The 15,804-nt window shown below is 39.2% G+C and overlaps 1 protein-coding gene across 4 annotated transcripts in view; it reads right to left on the bottom strand.

The window, feature by feature from the left end:
• Positions 1 to 15,804, bottom strand: part of Trim37 (tripartite motif containing 37) — a 138,924-nt gene that overhangs the window by 48,594 nt on the left and 74,526 nt on the right. For all 4 annotated transcript variants that reach the window (XM_031351971.1, XM_031351972.1, XM_031351973.1 and 1 more), the window contains 5 exons: positions 14,589 to 14,783; positions 9,194 to 9,502; positions 4,926 to 5,048; positions 3,866 to 4,055; positions 649 to 767 (listed from right to left, as the gene is read on the bottom strand). In XM_031351971.1, coding sequence (XP_031207831.1) covers positions 649 to 767; positions 3,866 to 4,055; positions 4,926 to 5,048; positions 9,194 to 9,502; positions 14,589 to 14,783 — 936 coding nt within the window. The remainder of the gene's footprint in view (positions 1 to 648; positions 768 to 3,865; positions 4,056 to 4,925; positions 5,049 to 9,193; positions 9,503 to 14,588; positions 14,784 to 15,804) is intronic.

Genomic DNA, 15,804 nt, shown 5'->3' with positions numbered 1-15,804 from the left:
GGGGGGATTGTAACTGAGGTTCATTTGCAGAGATGAAGCAGGTTGTTTTAGGGATGTCAAACAGTTAAGCCAAGGAATTCTTCCATAAGAGCAAAGGAATGCTGGAGAAATGACTCTGGTTAAGAGTGAGTACTGCTACTAGAGAAGACGTAAATTCAGTTCCCAGCACCTACAACAGGCACATCAGCCTACAAGTAACTCTAGCCCTAATGGGATCTAATGCTGTTGGCCTCCTTGGGCACCTACTAGCACACACATATACACACATGAAAAAAAGAAAAGCAATTTATAGACATTAATCAAAATGGACCTCAAAGGCAGTAGGTAGTACATAACTTTAATCCTAGTACTCAGGAGTCAGAGGCAAAAACAGAACCAGAGGCAAATGGATCTCTGTGAATTCCGGGACAGCCACAGCTACACAGAGAAACCCCGTCTCCAAAATCAAAACAAAAACTAACCAACCAAACAAAAACCTGACCTCAAAGGAAGGGTTAACAATATTCTAATTAGCTGGGTTTTGTTTTTAAGATTAAGATTTTGTTTTACACATATGTGTCAATATAAGTTCCCACCTATTGCTACAGCCACTGAGAGCGCAGTGGCTCCTGCTCACTGGTTGTCTGACCAGCCTTGTTCAATGCTCACCTTCCTCAGGGGCAGCTGAGGCTCCTTCAGGTAGTGTGGGCTGTGGCTCCCCAGCTTCAGAATGACTTTCCAAATCTGCCATCTGAATTCCTTCCAGACGACCTCCTTTTGCATTAGTCCTCAAAGAGGGAAAAACAACATGGTATTTTCAAATGTTGATAGTGACATAATAATTTTCTTTTTTTCCTAAAGCTGAGCCTTAAATCAAGCATAGAAGATTTTCTTGCGTTTCATTCTAAATTTGCATTTTTTAAAAATTTTGCTGAAGATTCAGAATAAAAAGCTATGATAAAGATTACCGAACCCTGTTTATGACAATGTGTAATATAGTTTTACAAAATATTAACAGTAGGGGACAAAGACAAGGTATGTAGCATCTCTTTGCTATTTTTTTAACATTTTTTTTTTTTTAGAATTATTTATTTTATGTATGTGATTACACTGTCACTGTCTTCCAATACACCAGAAGAGGATATCAAATCCCACTACAGATGGTTGTGAGCCACCATGTGGTTGCTGGGAATTGAACTCAGGACCTCTGGAAGAACAGTCAGTGCTCTTAACCACTGAGCCATCTCTCCAGCCCCTCTGCTATTTCATAAAATGTTTTGTCAATCAGTAATTATCAATTAAATACTGATATTTCACTACACTGAAAGACTAAGTGAGTTAAAAATCAAGGTACACTGCAGATAAAGATAGTCACAGTTGTTTATTTAATATGCATAACTTCATGGAAGACTCAGCACACAGGAGAACCCTGAGGGCAAGGATGCACATGAGGAGGAGGACACTTTTACTTCCGGTGCTTCCCATTTTCACTGGGAACTACATTATTTAATTTGTTACTTAACTGTTTTTGCCTCATTGCCCTACAGCAGCAGGGAGGAAGGAAAGACACAGCTAGAGAGCGTCCATGAGCCAGGCTGAGCTCTCATTCCTAACCAGCTCACCATGGGGGTGAGGATGGCTGAGCTCTCATTCCTAACCAGCTCACCATGGGGGTGAGGATGGTCCCTTATAGGCGCCTATGTTTGAATGCTTGGTCCCCAGTTAGTGGAACTGTTTGGGAGAAATTAGAAGGAAGTGTGGTCTTAATGGAGGAGGTACATAAGGTCACCCCAGTCCCAGGCTTTTTGTCTCTCTTTCACTTGCTCCTTGAGGACAGATGTGAGCTCTCAGCTACTACTCCAGCTCCACACTTATCTGTTTCCTGATATGGTGGTCATGGACTAACCCTCTAAAACTGTACGGAAGTCTCCAATTAAATTCTTTTATAAGACTTGCTTTGGTCATGACATGTCTCTTGACAGCAATAGAACAGTAATTAAGACACTCACCTTTTACTTTAATGCCTTTTTTTTTTCTTTTTGGGAAAGCAATGAATTTCATAAGGGCTGCTTACAGGAGCATGGGTGAGGGACTGTAAGAGCATGAATACCTTACCTCTGAAGACTGTTTCTCTTCCCCATCAACTACTAATTGTAAACGTGTGTGTGTGTGTGTGTGTGTGTGTGAGAAAGAGAGAGAGAGAGAGAGAGAGAGAGAGAGAGACAGAGAAAGAGACAGAGAGAGAGACAGAGAGAGAGAGAGTAAGTCTCCAACTTCCATGACAGTGTGTTGATTGGACTCAATCTTGTATAGATCATCTGGGTGCTATGAAAGAACTTTAGACTTTTATATAAAATTTTATATCTCCCCCACCTAAAACATATGTTAAATCTTTATGACTACATAATATAAATATCTCTATAATAAATTTTAAAAAGAAAGAAAGGAAGCAAAGGGCCAGAAAAATACTGTGTTTAAGAGTATTAGCTATTGTCCAAAAAACCCAGATTTGATTCCTAATGTCTGTGACTCTTGTCCTGAGAATCCAACACTTAGGCACCAGATATACATACAGACAAAATGACCATATATGAAAAAATTTTGTAAGAAAAATTTGTAGGAAGGAAGGAAGGAAGGAAGGAAGGAAGGAAGGAAGGAAGGAAGGAAGGAGGGAAGCGAGTTGTAGCTTAACTTGAAAGAAATGTATATCTCAGGCGAGGTGATAGGGCTGATACGCTCCCTGACTTCCTCTCCTCTACCCCCAGTTCTGGGGACTGAACCATGGCAATGGCAATGACCACACTAAGATACATCCTCCCACTGAGCTATGTCTCCAGGAAATTTTCAAAATTTCATTTTAAGCGAGGATCTAAGCGAGGATTTAAGCGAGGTTGCCTACGCAGGCCCAAATTTTCAACCCTCTGGGCTTCGCTCTCCTCTGTAGCTGTGATGCAAGAGTACCAAACTCTTGCCAAACTCTCTCGTGATTTTCTCTTCCACAGTTGAACCGTGAATAAAAACAAAATGAAACCCCCATCTGTGCTTCTGGATTCAGTAAAGAGACAAACTTAAGGATGGTCTTTCTACAAAGATATTTCCAAAGCCTCCATGGAGAACAATTCCGTTATTTAAACTAGAAATATGTTTAATGTCTGTGTGACAGATCAGTAGATGAAGACTGATGGCCTAACCAACACATCCATAGACAATACAGTCTTTAATTACTTTCTTTGGACTGCTTGTCAATTTAATTCACATAAATGGGTTTTGAATAGAGATAAAGGTGCCAATCATCATTTATCCTTTCTGGAAATTCCAGGTTGCATTTTAGAAGATGATTTCAAAAGACAGAAAAAGAGAAAGATAAAAGCAGTGTTAAGGCACTGTGGCCTGCAAGCCCAACACTTAGAGAGTAAGGCAGAAGGCTCAAGACCTGAAGGCCAGCCTGGCTACATGAGACTCAGTCTCAAAACAAACAAACAAACAAACAAAATAGCAATAGTAAATAAGATTAGTGGAAGTACTTTAATCCACACAAATATGTGACACACAACACACAATGCAGCACAGACGGTTCAGAAGGATGCAAGCAGAGTAAAAGATCTCACACATCTCACAAACAAAGTATGTTCAGGCATCCTAGCTGTCAGTGTCGGTAGCTGGGGATGCTCACTTCTGTAATACAGCACTCAGGAAACTGAGGCAGGAGGACTTGTCATTCTGGGACAGGGGGTGTTAGAGAAAGAGAGAGTGGGAGACAATACCATAATTTTTTTAAAAAAGTGACATTTTAATGCAACAAATAAACTTATTACACACTACAGAAATAACTGTGTTCATTATAATTTAGACTTGAAATTCCAAACAATAAAAGAGTATTATTTACCCCAAGGCGACCATTTTCCTTCTTTTCTCAATAGTAGGTAAACCATTGAAAACTGCAACCACCACAGCATCAGAATCCAAGGCTTTGCACTGTCGGTCTTCACTTTTGGGCAGAAGATCCCCAATGATGCCGTGTGTCAGAGCCCGGGGGGAGCTGTGTCTGCTCCCAGACTGAGAGCTTCCCTGGGAGCCTTCAGGAAAGAAGAAAGAAAACAATAAACATGAAAGTTCTCTTAGTGTAGAAACTTTCTTTATGTAGCCATTTATTTTTTAATTTTAAAATTTTAAATGATTAGTTTTGCCTGCATGTATGAACGTGCAGCACATGTGTCAGTATCAATAGAGAAGACGACATCAGATCCCCTGAAAGTGGAGTTACAGATGGTTGTGAGTTGGCAACCAAACCCAGGTCCTCTACAGGAGTGAAACAATGCTCTAAGCCACGAGCTACCTCTCTAGCCTACTATATGAGCATTTTAAACTAAGTAAAATCTTCAAAAAAAAAAAATTAAAAATATACCTCAATCTTTTTTTTTTTTTTTTTTTTTTTTTTTTTTTTTTTTTTTTTTTTTTGGATTTTTGAGACAGAGTTTCTCTGTATAGCCCTGGCTGTCCTGGAATTCACTCTGTAAACCAGACTGGCCTCGAACTCAGAAATCTGCCTGCCTCTGCCTCCCAAGTGCTGGGATTAAAGGTATGAGCCACCACCGCCTTACCTCAATCTTTTTGACTAGCTACTTAAAAATTAACAAGACCAGAATACATAGTTGAAAATACTGTTCCAGATACTAGAACAGATCCTAGAGACCAAGGTGCATGTCAGCCACCCCAGAATGAGAGAGGCCAAGACAAGAGGATCTCACAGACAAATATATGATTTACATTTAAAGTAAATCTTTTCTTAAAAGTCAAAAATCAAACAAAAGAACAAACTCATGAAAAGTAAACAATAAAGGCTGCACACACCCCAAGTCCAACTGTAACTCAGCATCAAGGTTAAAGCAATGTCACACCAACTCCCAAGCACGTGCCCAATGAAATGATCCATCCCTCAGCTTTACCTTCAGACAGGGCCTGACAGTCCCCCTTTGAGCGGCTGCTTTCTCCAGAGTCCACAGCTCTTCGGAGTGACAGACTGCCTGCTATGGCCCGAGCTGACTTGGGAGAATTCTTCTTATTTGTGGCTGCAAAAATATTTAGGAGCATTTCTGAATATGGTAAAATGTCACAAAACTCACTATATAGTCAGAGAAAGGACTAATCCTTATCATACATGTATATTTTTCTGTCTACAATGTTCAAAACAACAGGGTACTCTGTGATCCTGACAGCTTATTTACTACTCTGTGACAAAAGTAATTCTATTTTGTTGCTTCTGAAACAGAATCCTAATGAGATTAACTATGACCCCACCTTTAAAAAGTTGTATCAATACAACTAAGTGTAAACAAAAATATAAACTCTCCTATGCAGTGGTTCTCAGACTTTCTAACACTGAGACCCTTTAACACAGTTCATGTTACAGTGACCCCAACCATCAAATTATTTTGCTGCTACTTCATATATGTAATTTTGCTATTGTTACGTACTGTAATATAAATACCCAGAGGTTGAGAACAGCTGTTCTAATTTAAATGACTGGATATTGTGCCTCATTGGATCAAAAATATAATCAATGTTGAATGTGGAACAAATTATAATCATAATACTTCAAAATATTTATGACCAAATAAAAAATTGTGATTAAAGTATTAGTGACAATAAAATAAACAGCTTAAAATAACTGCGGTGGGGGCAGAGAGGAGATACAGGACAAGATGGTACCAACAAGAACTAATCATACTTGCAGGCATACTCGAGAAATTACCAAAATAATAAATAATAAGGAGACGAGAAGATGAGTATCATAGCTTTAAGCCCAGCACTCAAGAGGCTGAAGCAGGAAGATTGTGAATCCAGAGTCAGCCTGGATTATGTGAAACCTTGTCTCAAAGCCTAAACTAAAACAAAGAAAAAAGCTCAAGAGATTTACTGATGACAGGTTTAGCAAGTCTGTTAAACATGGTTCTCATTTAACCCAGTAAGTCCACTTTTAAGTACACACACAAAATAAAATATTTATTGTCTACATATAATACATATCCACAGTAACATCATTGATTATAGCCAAAAAGTACTAATGAACTATCTATATCAACTGATAGTGATAAACAGTATACAGTACAGTAATATAATAAAATATTGTTTGACCAGTAAAAGGAACATATTATTAACTCATGATAAACATGTAGGAGACTTGAAAGGATAATGGGAAATGGAGAAGAAAAAAGATAAATAAGCTCATCTGGTCAAGCATCATGGTACATAAGTGTAATCCCCACACTAAATAAGTTGAGGAAGAAGGATCAGGAGTTTGAAGCTAGCCTGGGCTACATAGCAAAAGTTTATTCTAATATAAATGAAAATGTAACAAGACTCTGTTTCTGTGTTAATTAAAAAGGCTAGTTTAAAAACAAACAAACAAATACAAAATAATAAGCGCCAGTGAGCATATGGAGAAGTGGAATCTGGGCCCAGTTAAAAGTGTAGTTGTTTCAGCAAAAAGCATAGCATTCCACCCCCACACCTCCAAAAAGTTAAAGATAGAATAATCTAGCAACGCCAGAATATATACTGGCAATTTTATAAAGGGTCTTGAAAAGAGATAGCTATATTTAGAGCCAAAAGATATAAAATTGGGTAATTGTCCAAAGGAGGAATGGATAAACAAAATGTATTCTAAACATCAAAGAGCGGGGTTCTGCCATTTAGAAAGAAGGAAGTTCTGCACAATGGTATATGGATGAACCTTGGAGATAACATGAAATAAAGAAGCCAGTCATAAAAATCCCCAATGTCAAATGCTGCAACAATTCCAACTACAAATGTACTTAGAAGAGTGACTCATAGCCCCAGAAAGGAGAGCAGTAATTCCCAGGTGCCAGGAAAGAAATAGAGGACTGCTGATAAATGATGCAGTTTAGAGTAAGGAAAACTCAGAGGTGGACGGTAGGGAGGGATGCACATTGATACCAAAGTGATTAATGCTACTCAACTGTTGCAAACTACAACGGGAAATTTTATATTACATTCACTTTGCCAAAAATTTTAAACACATAGGCCTTCCTAACTAACAACTAAAATGGCAAATTTACATTACGCATACTTTACTATAATTTAAGACTTTTTTCACAGCTGAAATGAGTAAACATAGGCAGTGCCCAATCCTAAACTCTTTCTCAATCCACACAGCCTCCCAATTTCGCCTCAGTTCACATGCAACTTGTTGAAGACAACTTTCTTATCTCAGATATCATTGGTATACTCTTCCATTCAATCTTTGTTAACACTTCTCAAAAATTTAGAGCATAGATAGCAACACTTCTTTTTAGAATCTTTTCTTATATTTTGAAATACACTATCTAGTTTTCCACTTGTCTTATGATTCCTTCCCATTTCCATTGGCAGCCTCCCCATCCCGTTCCTTCACCAGATCTCTAAATGTATGAGCAGCGCTTCACTGTGAAGGCTTTAGAGAATCAATACCACTGCTTGGCACGGGTGCTGCAGAACTTTAAAAAGTGCTGTCTCTGCACTTGAGAGGCAGAGGCAGGCAGATCTCTGAGTTTAAGGCCAACATGGTATATACACAGTGAGTTCTAGAATAGCAAAGGTTACATAGTCTCAAAAACCTTGTTTCCAAAAACCCATTTAAAAAAGATCACTACATTTGCTGTGAGATGGAGGCAAGTGAATCTGTGATTTCCAGGCTAGCCTCCTCTACAGAGCAAATTCCAGCAAGGACTGAGTGGGGAGGGAGAGAAGAGAGAAAGGAGAGAGAGGGAATAGAGAGAAAGAAGAGACAGACAGACAGAGACTCAAACTATATCAGAGAGTGTTGTTACTCTCATTCAGTTATAATCAGCTGCGACCACTCCCTGGGTTGATTTGTATATAATGCCTGCCTAGGACATTTTACTAGGCAACCAATCTAGCATGTGCCCAAATAGCATATTTAAACAGAATCTCTGACTCTCTGACCTTATATGCCCTGACACAACTTTTTACCATACAGTCCATCTGGCCTTAAACTCGGTGTCCTCCTGCTTCCTCTTCCTGACACTAGGATTATCCATACATACCAATGCACTTGGCTTTGAGTTGCTGCTTAGTATATGACTTCACTAATCACTAAGTTGCTTAGGACAAAAAAATAATTCTCAGTTACCACCTTTCTCAGAACTATCCAGCATTTTTCAACTACAGTTGTGATGAATCTTCAGTTCAAGGTCAGCCTTACAGAGCAAGTTCCAGGACAGCCAGGGCTACAAAGAGAAACCCTCTCTTGAAAAAAATCAAAAACTGAATTCTATTAGCTACATTGTATGTGTTGTATGTGCTGATGAACTGTTCCTTTATGCATTTAAAACAGTACTGGTTATATACATAGAATGAGAAAGATGAGAAACTCCGTCAAAGCATGCTGCAATGCTATGAGCAAGTCTATCTAACCATGGCTTTAGCTCCAGATTACACGACTAAATTCACACAAGCTAATTTAATGGAGCTTCTGCTCTGAACTTTATTAGGTCTTTCTCCACAACGCAGCTGTTTCTGAACAAATAAACAGCTCAAAGTCCTCACTGAAGTCTTGTAAGATCCTGGGATAAACCCTGTTATCTCTGACCTCAGCTTAGTCTGCCCAGCCTGATTCTCCATAACCAGTCATGCTAGTTTCGCCTTAACCCTTCAATGTCGATCTTAGGCCAGTGAATTTGCATTTCTGTCCTGTTTATATAGAACACTGCTTTCCCCAGGCACCTAAAGGGCTCAGCTCAAATATGAGCTCTTCAAAACTAGGCATTCTTCATCTGCTCTTGTTTCAGAGTGGTAAGTATTCATTAATATTATGTTCACTCATTTATTTACATACTTTACTCTCTGATTCTTATCACTACAATGCAGGATCCATAAAGTTACCAAAGTGTCATTTAATGCCAAGTACATGTGAAAGGAGAGAACTGACTCTACAAAGCTGTTCTCTTACCTCCAGAAGTACACCATGTGTGCACATACAAACTCACCCAAAAAATAATTTAAAAAAGAAAAATGTTGGTGCTGGAGAGATGGCTCAGCAGTTAAGAGCAGTGACTGTTCTTATAGAGGTCCCGAGTTCAATTCCCAGCAACCACATGGTGACTCATAACCATCTGTAATGGTATTTGATGCCCTCTTCTGGTGTGTCAAGGAACACGGGAGAAAATTACATTATAGGAACTCCTTCACTTACGGTTTCGTATGTAACAGCCGGCGACTGATGACTTTGCTAGAAGCTCCATTCCCAAATCCTGTAATCTACCAGAGTTTTCAGGTCCACAGGTAGCCAGAGCTGCCTGGTCAGCACAGAAAAGATTTGTCTGCATGTCTGCAGAAGCAACACTGCTGCCCTTTATATCTGACAGTGTAGTCTTCACATCAGTCTTCATACACCGGACTTCAGCCATTTGTGTTTTGAGCCTTTTCAGCATCTTTAGGTCAGAGGGCACTCGCCACATCGCCTGCTGCTTCCTTTGATCTTTATCTTTTCGAGAATATGATGCTTCAAAAAGAAAGCAAATGACAAATCATGTTCATATAAAATTTTAACATTCATGACCTCATTTTTTCCCACAAATGTAATATGTGGAATGTGGTAAGGTGCTTTATGATATCACTAAAGCACATGCACCCAGACCAGAGAGATGGCTTAGTGGATAAGTACTTGCTGCCACGCCCAACCACCTGAGGTCTATCCCTAGGGATCTACCTCATAGGATGTAATATGTGGCTGGAGGAGAGAACTGAGTCTTCCAAGTTGTCTTCTGACCGCCACACTTACACCACAACACACACATACTCATATACACACAAACATACCTACACAAATAAATGAAATTTAAAAATTAAAGTATGCACTAAATTCTACTATAGAAAACATGGCCGGGCGGTGGTGGCGCACGCCTTTAATCCCAGCACTTGGGAGGCAGAGGCAGGCGGATTTCTGAGTTCGAGGCCAGCCTGGTCTACAGAGTGAGTTCCAGGACAGCCAGGGCAACACAGAGAAACCCTGTGTCGAAAAACCAAAAAAAAAAAAAAAAAAAAAAAAAAAAAAGAAAACACAGGTGTTTCTTAATGTCTTAATGCTATTCATATGTTACACCTTCAAGTTAGGAGAATGGGTCACAATCACCGCTTTGACTTATATACTTCTAGAGAGTGTTTTGCCTTGTGTTTTTTTCTTAAAATACTTTTCTCATTTTTTTTCGAGGAGGGGGTGTATTAAGACAGGTGTAGCCCTGGCTGTCCTAGAACTCACTCTGGAGACCAGGCTGAACTTGAACTCATATGATCCGCTTGCCTCTGCCTCCCAAGTGCTGGGATTAAAGGTGTGTACCATCACTATTGAACTTTTTCTATATGTCTTCTGGCCATAATTTTAAGAATGAAAAAGAAAAACCTAGAAGCCAAACCCTTTATCAACTCTGCTCTCCATATTTTATGTGGCTATCCAATCTCATGTGAGAGACTGCCCAAGTCACCCTCCATTTGCAGCCGTCTCCATCTCCACCCTCAGAATTGAGTCTGGGATCCCTGTTGCCATGGGGAGAGTAGATAGCCAGCAAGAGCCTATCTCTGAGCCTGCAAACAGACTCCCTGAGTGTTACTCTCACTCTCCTAAAGCTTACAGATCTAAGATTACCAGATTCCTGGGTGACATTACAGATCCTCCACCTGTATAATAGGCATACTTCACCTAGATACCCTTATTCCACATCCTTGGCACACCAGATGGCATCTCCAGAATTCCCTCTCTTTTCCTCTTTTTGCTGCCCAGGAATCAGACACACCCTAGCTGTATACTCCTGATGAAACCTCCCCTCTTTCTAAGACCTCTTCTTGGGACTCCACCTCCCTACATACCTCTTAGGCCTAACCTCTCCTCAGAGGGCTCACCATGCTGCTATCTTTCAGTGGCATTAATAATGCTTCTGATAAAATTCTTACCCAAAAAGACAACCTGCCACAATGTCCCCCTTAACCCCCAAACCTGTGACCTTTCAGTTCCTAATTATCTATTGTTCCAAAGATGCCAGAATTATTATTTACTACTACTACTACTACTACTACTACTACTACTACACTACTACTACTACTACTACACTACTACTACTACTACTTCCTCTTCCTCTTCCTCTTCTTCTTCTTCTTCTTCTATAGATTTATTTATTTCTTTATTTTACGTATGAGTACACAATAGCTGTCTTGAGACACACCAAAAGAGGGCGTCAGATCCCATTACAGATGGTTGTAAGCCACCATGTGGTTGGTGGGAATTGAACTCAGGACCTCTGAAAGAGCAGTCAGTGCTCTTAACCACTGAGCCATCTTTCCAGCCCCACAGAATGTTTTCTAAAGACCAAATCGGATATTACTTTCTGCTCAGAATGCCCACATGGCACTTTAAAGCACTTAGCAAAGTACTGGCATTGCACATAAGGCTCAAAACTACCAGATTATATGTTGTCTAATGGTAGCTTTACTTTCTACTACTATTACATACACAACCCAATTTCTTGGAGTCACTTAGGTGAGCCTCATCCAAAATACTCAAAACCAGAAAGTGTTTGACTTGAGTGTTTTGAGAATTTGAAATATATTATTTAAAGGTTGAGTACCCTTTAAAAAAAAAGATTTATTTATTTCATTTATATGAGTGCACTATAGCTGTCTTCAGACACACCAGATGAGGGCATCAGATCCCATTACAGATGGTTGTAAGCCAGATTTCATCCCCAGAATTCCCTCTCCTACCTCTCTCTTTGCTACCCAGGAATTAGATACACCCTAGCTGTACACTCCTGATGAAACCTGTCTTAAGACACACTAAAAGAGGGCGTCAGATCTCATTACAGATGTTTGTAAGCCACCATGTGGTTGCTGGGAATTGAACTCAGGACCTCTGGAAGAGCAAAAAGCCAGTGCTCTTAACTGCTGAGCCATCTCTCCAGCCAGAGTATCTTTAATCTAAAAAATATGAAATGCTCCAAGCTCCAAATTGGTTTATGTACCATGTATCTTGATCTTTGTTCCATTGTTATGAAGAGACACCATGACAAAGGTTACTCTTAGTAAAGCAACATTTAACTGGGCTGACTTTCAAGGTTCAGTCCATTATCATCACAGCGGGAGCATGAGGCCCCCAGACAGAAATGGTGCTAGAGAAGCAGCTGAGACCTACATCTTGATCTGCTAGTAGACAGACAGAATCTGGGGATGGCTCCCTATATAGTTTTCTTGGATTTTTTCATTTCTAAAAGACTCTTCATTTGGCTCATTTTTATAACACATGTTGGCTCGTGTTCTTGGCTCTCTTTGAAAAACAATGTTGACAACTTCCTTATTTTTCTATCTTTAGTTTTAATTAAGCAGCATCACCTCCAGGAAAGTCCCTCTGCCCCAGCCTCCCAGATGGCTCTCAACCTGGGTACCCTCCCCAAGTCTCCTTTCATTACCCATCCCATCCTTCCTGCTGGGCCCCTTATTTTACTCATCTAAATTTAAAACTCAGGCTGCCCCAGGATTAACTTTACATAGAAAATGACACACTCCAAGACAGCAGTGACACTGTTAATACAGTCTATATATTTTAATACAGTCTATATGTGTTAATACAGTCTATATGTGTTAATACAGTCTATATGTGTTAATGCAGTCTATATGTGTTAATACAGTCTATATGTGTTAATACAGTCTATATGTGTTAATGCAGTCTATATGTGTTAATGCAGTCTATATGTGTTAATGCAGTCTATATGTGTTAATACAGTCTATATGTGTTAATGCAGTCTATATGTGTTAATACAGTCTATATATGTTAATACAGTCTATATCTTCTCGAAGGGCATTGAACACTTTCAAACACTGGATTTTACCTATTTATTAAATCTACTTGTAAATCAAATTGTAAAACCGTTTCTTTGTGGACAACTGTAACAAAGTGTGGGGGCACTAGGAAAGCTAAAAACCACTGGTTTAAGAAACCTTACACGGAATGTACTTGAACCACAGGTGAAAAGCAACTGTCCCAGAACCTAGCTGCAGATAATTTTTTTCAAAACGAGATTTGTGCTGTCACCTCCAACCTACAACAGTAGCTCAAGCTTTGTTTTCTATACAGAGGTTCTATGATTTGTTCAAAAAAGGAGTTCTGTTGTTTTGAGAATGTAGAAATCCCTGTCTACATATCTGACTAGATACAAAAGTAATGTTCAGAAAGGCCAGAGAAAGGTCACTCTGTTTTGATATATATATACATATATATATGTATATATACATATATGCATATATATGTGTGTATATATATGCATATATATGTATATATATGACAAAAGAGAGAAAGGAGAGAGGGAGGGAGAGAAGGAGAGAGAGAGAGAGAGATAGACAGACTAAGAGCAAGGATGTTGTAGAAAGCATTCCAACAAAAATGCTGCTTCACCAACTCCAGGAGTTGGGGGCTGGGGATGAAACCGAGGGCTGTGCACAGACACTAGGCTCAACAGTTCTTAAAACTGGTCTTTGAACTCTAGCTTTTTATGGTAAATCACTGTCTGTATAAAACAGCTCTAGCTGAGATTCAAAGAGGCTAGACTGGTCTATACAGATCTTTGTCCTACTTCTTTTAAATAACTTTGGTATAAAATACTGTTATATACAATTATAATTAATTAGTTTCTCAGGTTTTGGTGTTTCTTTGTATGCGTGAAAAAGACAGGGCCTCACACTATGCATCTTTTGGTTATTTTAGAACTCAATATGTATACCAGGCTGGTCTTGAACTCACAGAGATTGGCCTGTCTCTGCCTCCCAACTGCTAGGATTAAAAATGTATGCCCCAACCCTAAAAAAAAAAAAAAAGAAATCAAAAAACAAAACAAAAACTTATGCCCCCATGCCCAGCTACTGTTCTGTTTTTTGAAACAGGTCACAGAATATAGTCGAGACTGGACTTGAACTCCCTGTCGCCTAGGTTATAATCAAACTCATGACTCAGTCTTAACCATACTGAGATAATACCTGTATGCCACCATGGCAATATTAGGCATTTTTCATTTATGAAGATTTAAGCAAACGTTTTCTATGTTCAAATTAGATACACTTCCCCTTGAAAAGCTGGTCTGAACACTGAATGCATTCACAAAGAGGCCAACTGTACTACTCCATATAGGCCCAACTATCAACTAGACACAACATAAAAGGCAATCATTTAGAACTTTCTTCTTTTGTGCTCTGAGATATGTGTGTGTGTGCCGGGAGATTCCTGTACTATGAGCTACACACCCTAGCCCTGAAACCTTTTAAAAGACACTCAAAATTTGTTTTTGACATACCAGTTTTGAGCAATGACAGGGAAAAAAGGGGGTGGGCCATAGGTACAGCTAGCATGACAAGATCGTGAATTCAATCCACAGTACGTGCACACACAAAGATGGGGAATAGATAGGTTAAAAAGTCACTCATAGGAAATGAATGAAAAATCATTTTACTATAGGAACAAACTGTGTCTCAGTTCTCAGTTGAGATACACAGACAGAAATTCAACAGTTCTTCCAGAGAACCAAAGAAAAACTGACAGATTATTATTTTACCTGTGGGCTGCAACAGTGAAGCAGATGGGCGAGGCTGTAAACCCCACAGGTTTTCCATACTGCTCCGGTCCTTAAGGTCCAATAAATGTATTAAGATTAAAGGATCAATGTCTAGTAAGCTACTGGTAGCTGCAGAACATAAATGTGCTCTTCTTGACATTCTGCTACTGGCACCCACATAGCTGTGGCTATTACCTGCAAAAGAAATAGATAGAGAAACATTGTATGCATCTGCACATATTAAAAAAAACAATTACTGGCTGAATACCTGTAATTACTTGCAGATAGTGAAAACCACAAAGAAACCATACTGTCAACTGATGAACACTAGGACAATAACTGAGCATGAGCCTTGTTACTACTACCCGGAATTCAAGAGCAATCACCAACCTCATCCAAAGCACCACACAAATGATATATGTGTATCAAATACACAACTTGGGGCAAGCCAGGGGCAAGGCAAGAAAAAGTTTTCAATCCCATGAGCAGAGTAAGAATTTCCATGTCTCTATAAGCTTAGCATTTAGTACTGCCAGTTTTAAAAATATTAACCAGATTAAGTGTGGTGACACCACCTGTAATCCTAACCCTTGAGAGGTTGGAGTTGGAGGTTAAAGGATCAGAAGTTAAGTTAAAAACCAACCCAGGCTATATAAAAGAAAGAAAAAATAAAAAGTAAATATTAACCATTATGACCAATGCGCAGTCGTATCTTAGCACAGTTTTAATTTGGCATTTGCTACAAAGACAAAACACAAAAGAATAACCAGAGTTTCAGAAATGTGTGGGTCCCTCATAAGAGTAGCAACACATAACTTGAGTCACAAAAGAAGAAAAAACTGCCAAGAATTATCTGAAGAAATAACCGAAGAATTTCAAAATATGATGAGGAATGTTAATACTTTCAATAGCCGGTGTGGTTCATGCCTATAACGACAGCTTGCAGAGGCTGCAACACAGGATTGCTGTGAGCTGAAGGCCAGTCTAGGCTACATGAGTTCCAGGCAGGCCATGGCTACAAAGTGAGATCCTATAAGCACATCGATAAACAAATAATAAAATGTATCTATTCATTTAAGATGCCAGCCTGGTCTATCTATTGAGCTCCAGGCCAACTGAAGGCCACATAATGAAATATTGTCTCAAAAGAAAGAAGAAATATTTTGAGTAATTACCTTATTAAGGTCAATTTGGTTTAGAAATGTAGTAATCCAAA

The sequence above is a fragment of the Mastomys coucha genome, unplaced genomic scaffold, assembly GCF_008632895.1.
Source record: "Mastomys coucha isolate ucsf_1 unplaced genomic scaffold, UCSF_Mcou_1 pScaffold5, whole genome shotgun sequence".
Taxonomy (NCBI): domain Eukaryota; kingdom Metazoa; phylum Chordata; class Mammalia; order Rodentia; family Muridae; genus Mastomys; species Mastomys coucha.
This window is presented reverse-complemented; position numbering and strand designations above follow the sequence as displayed.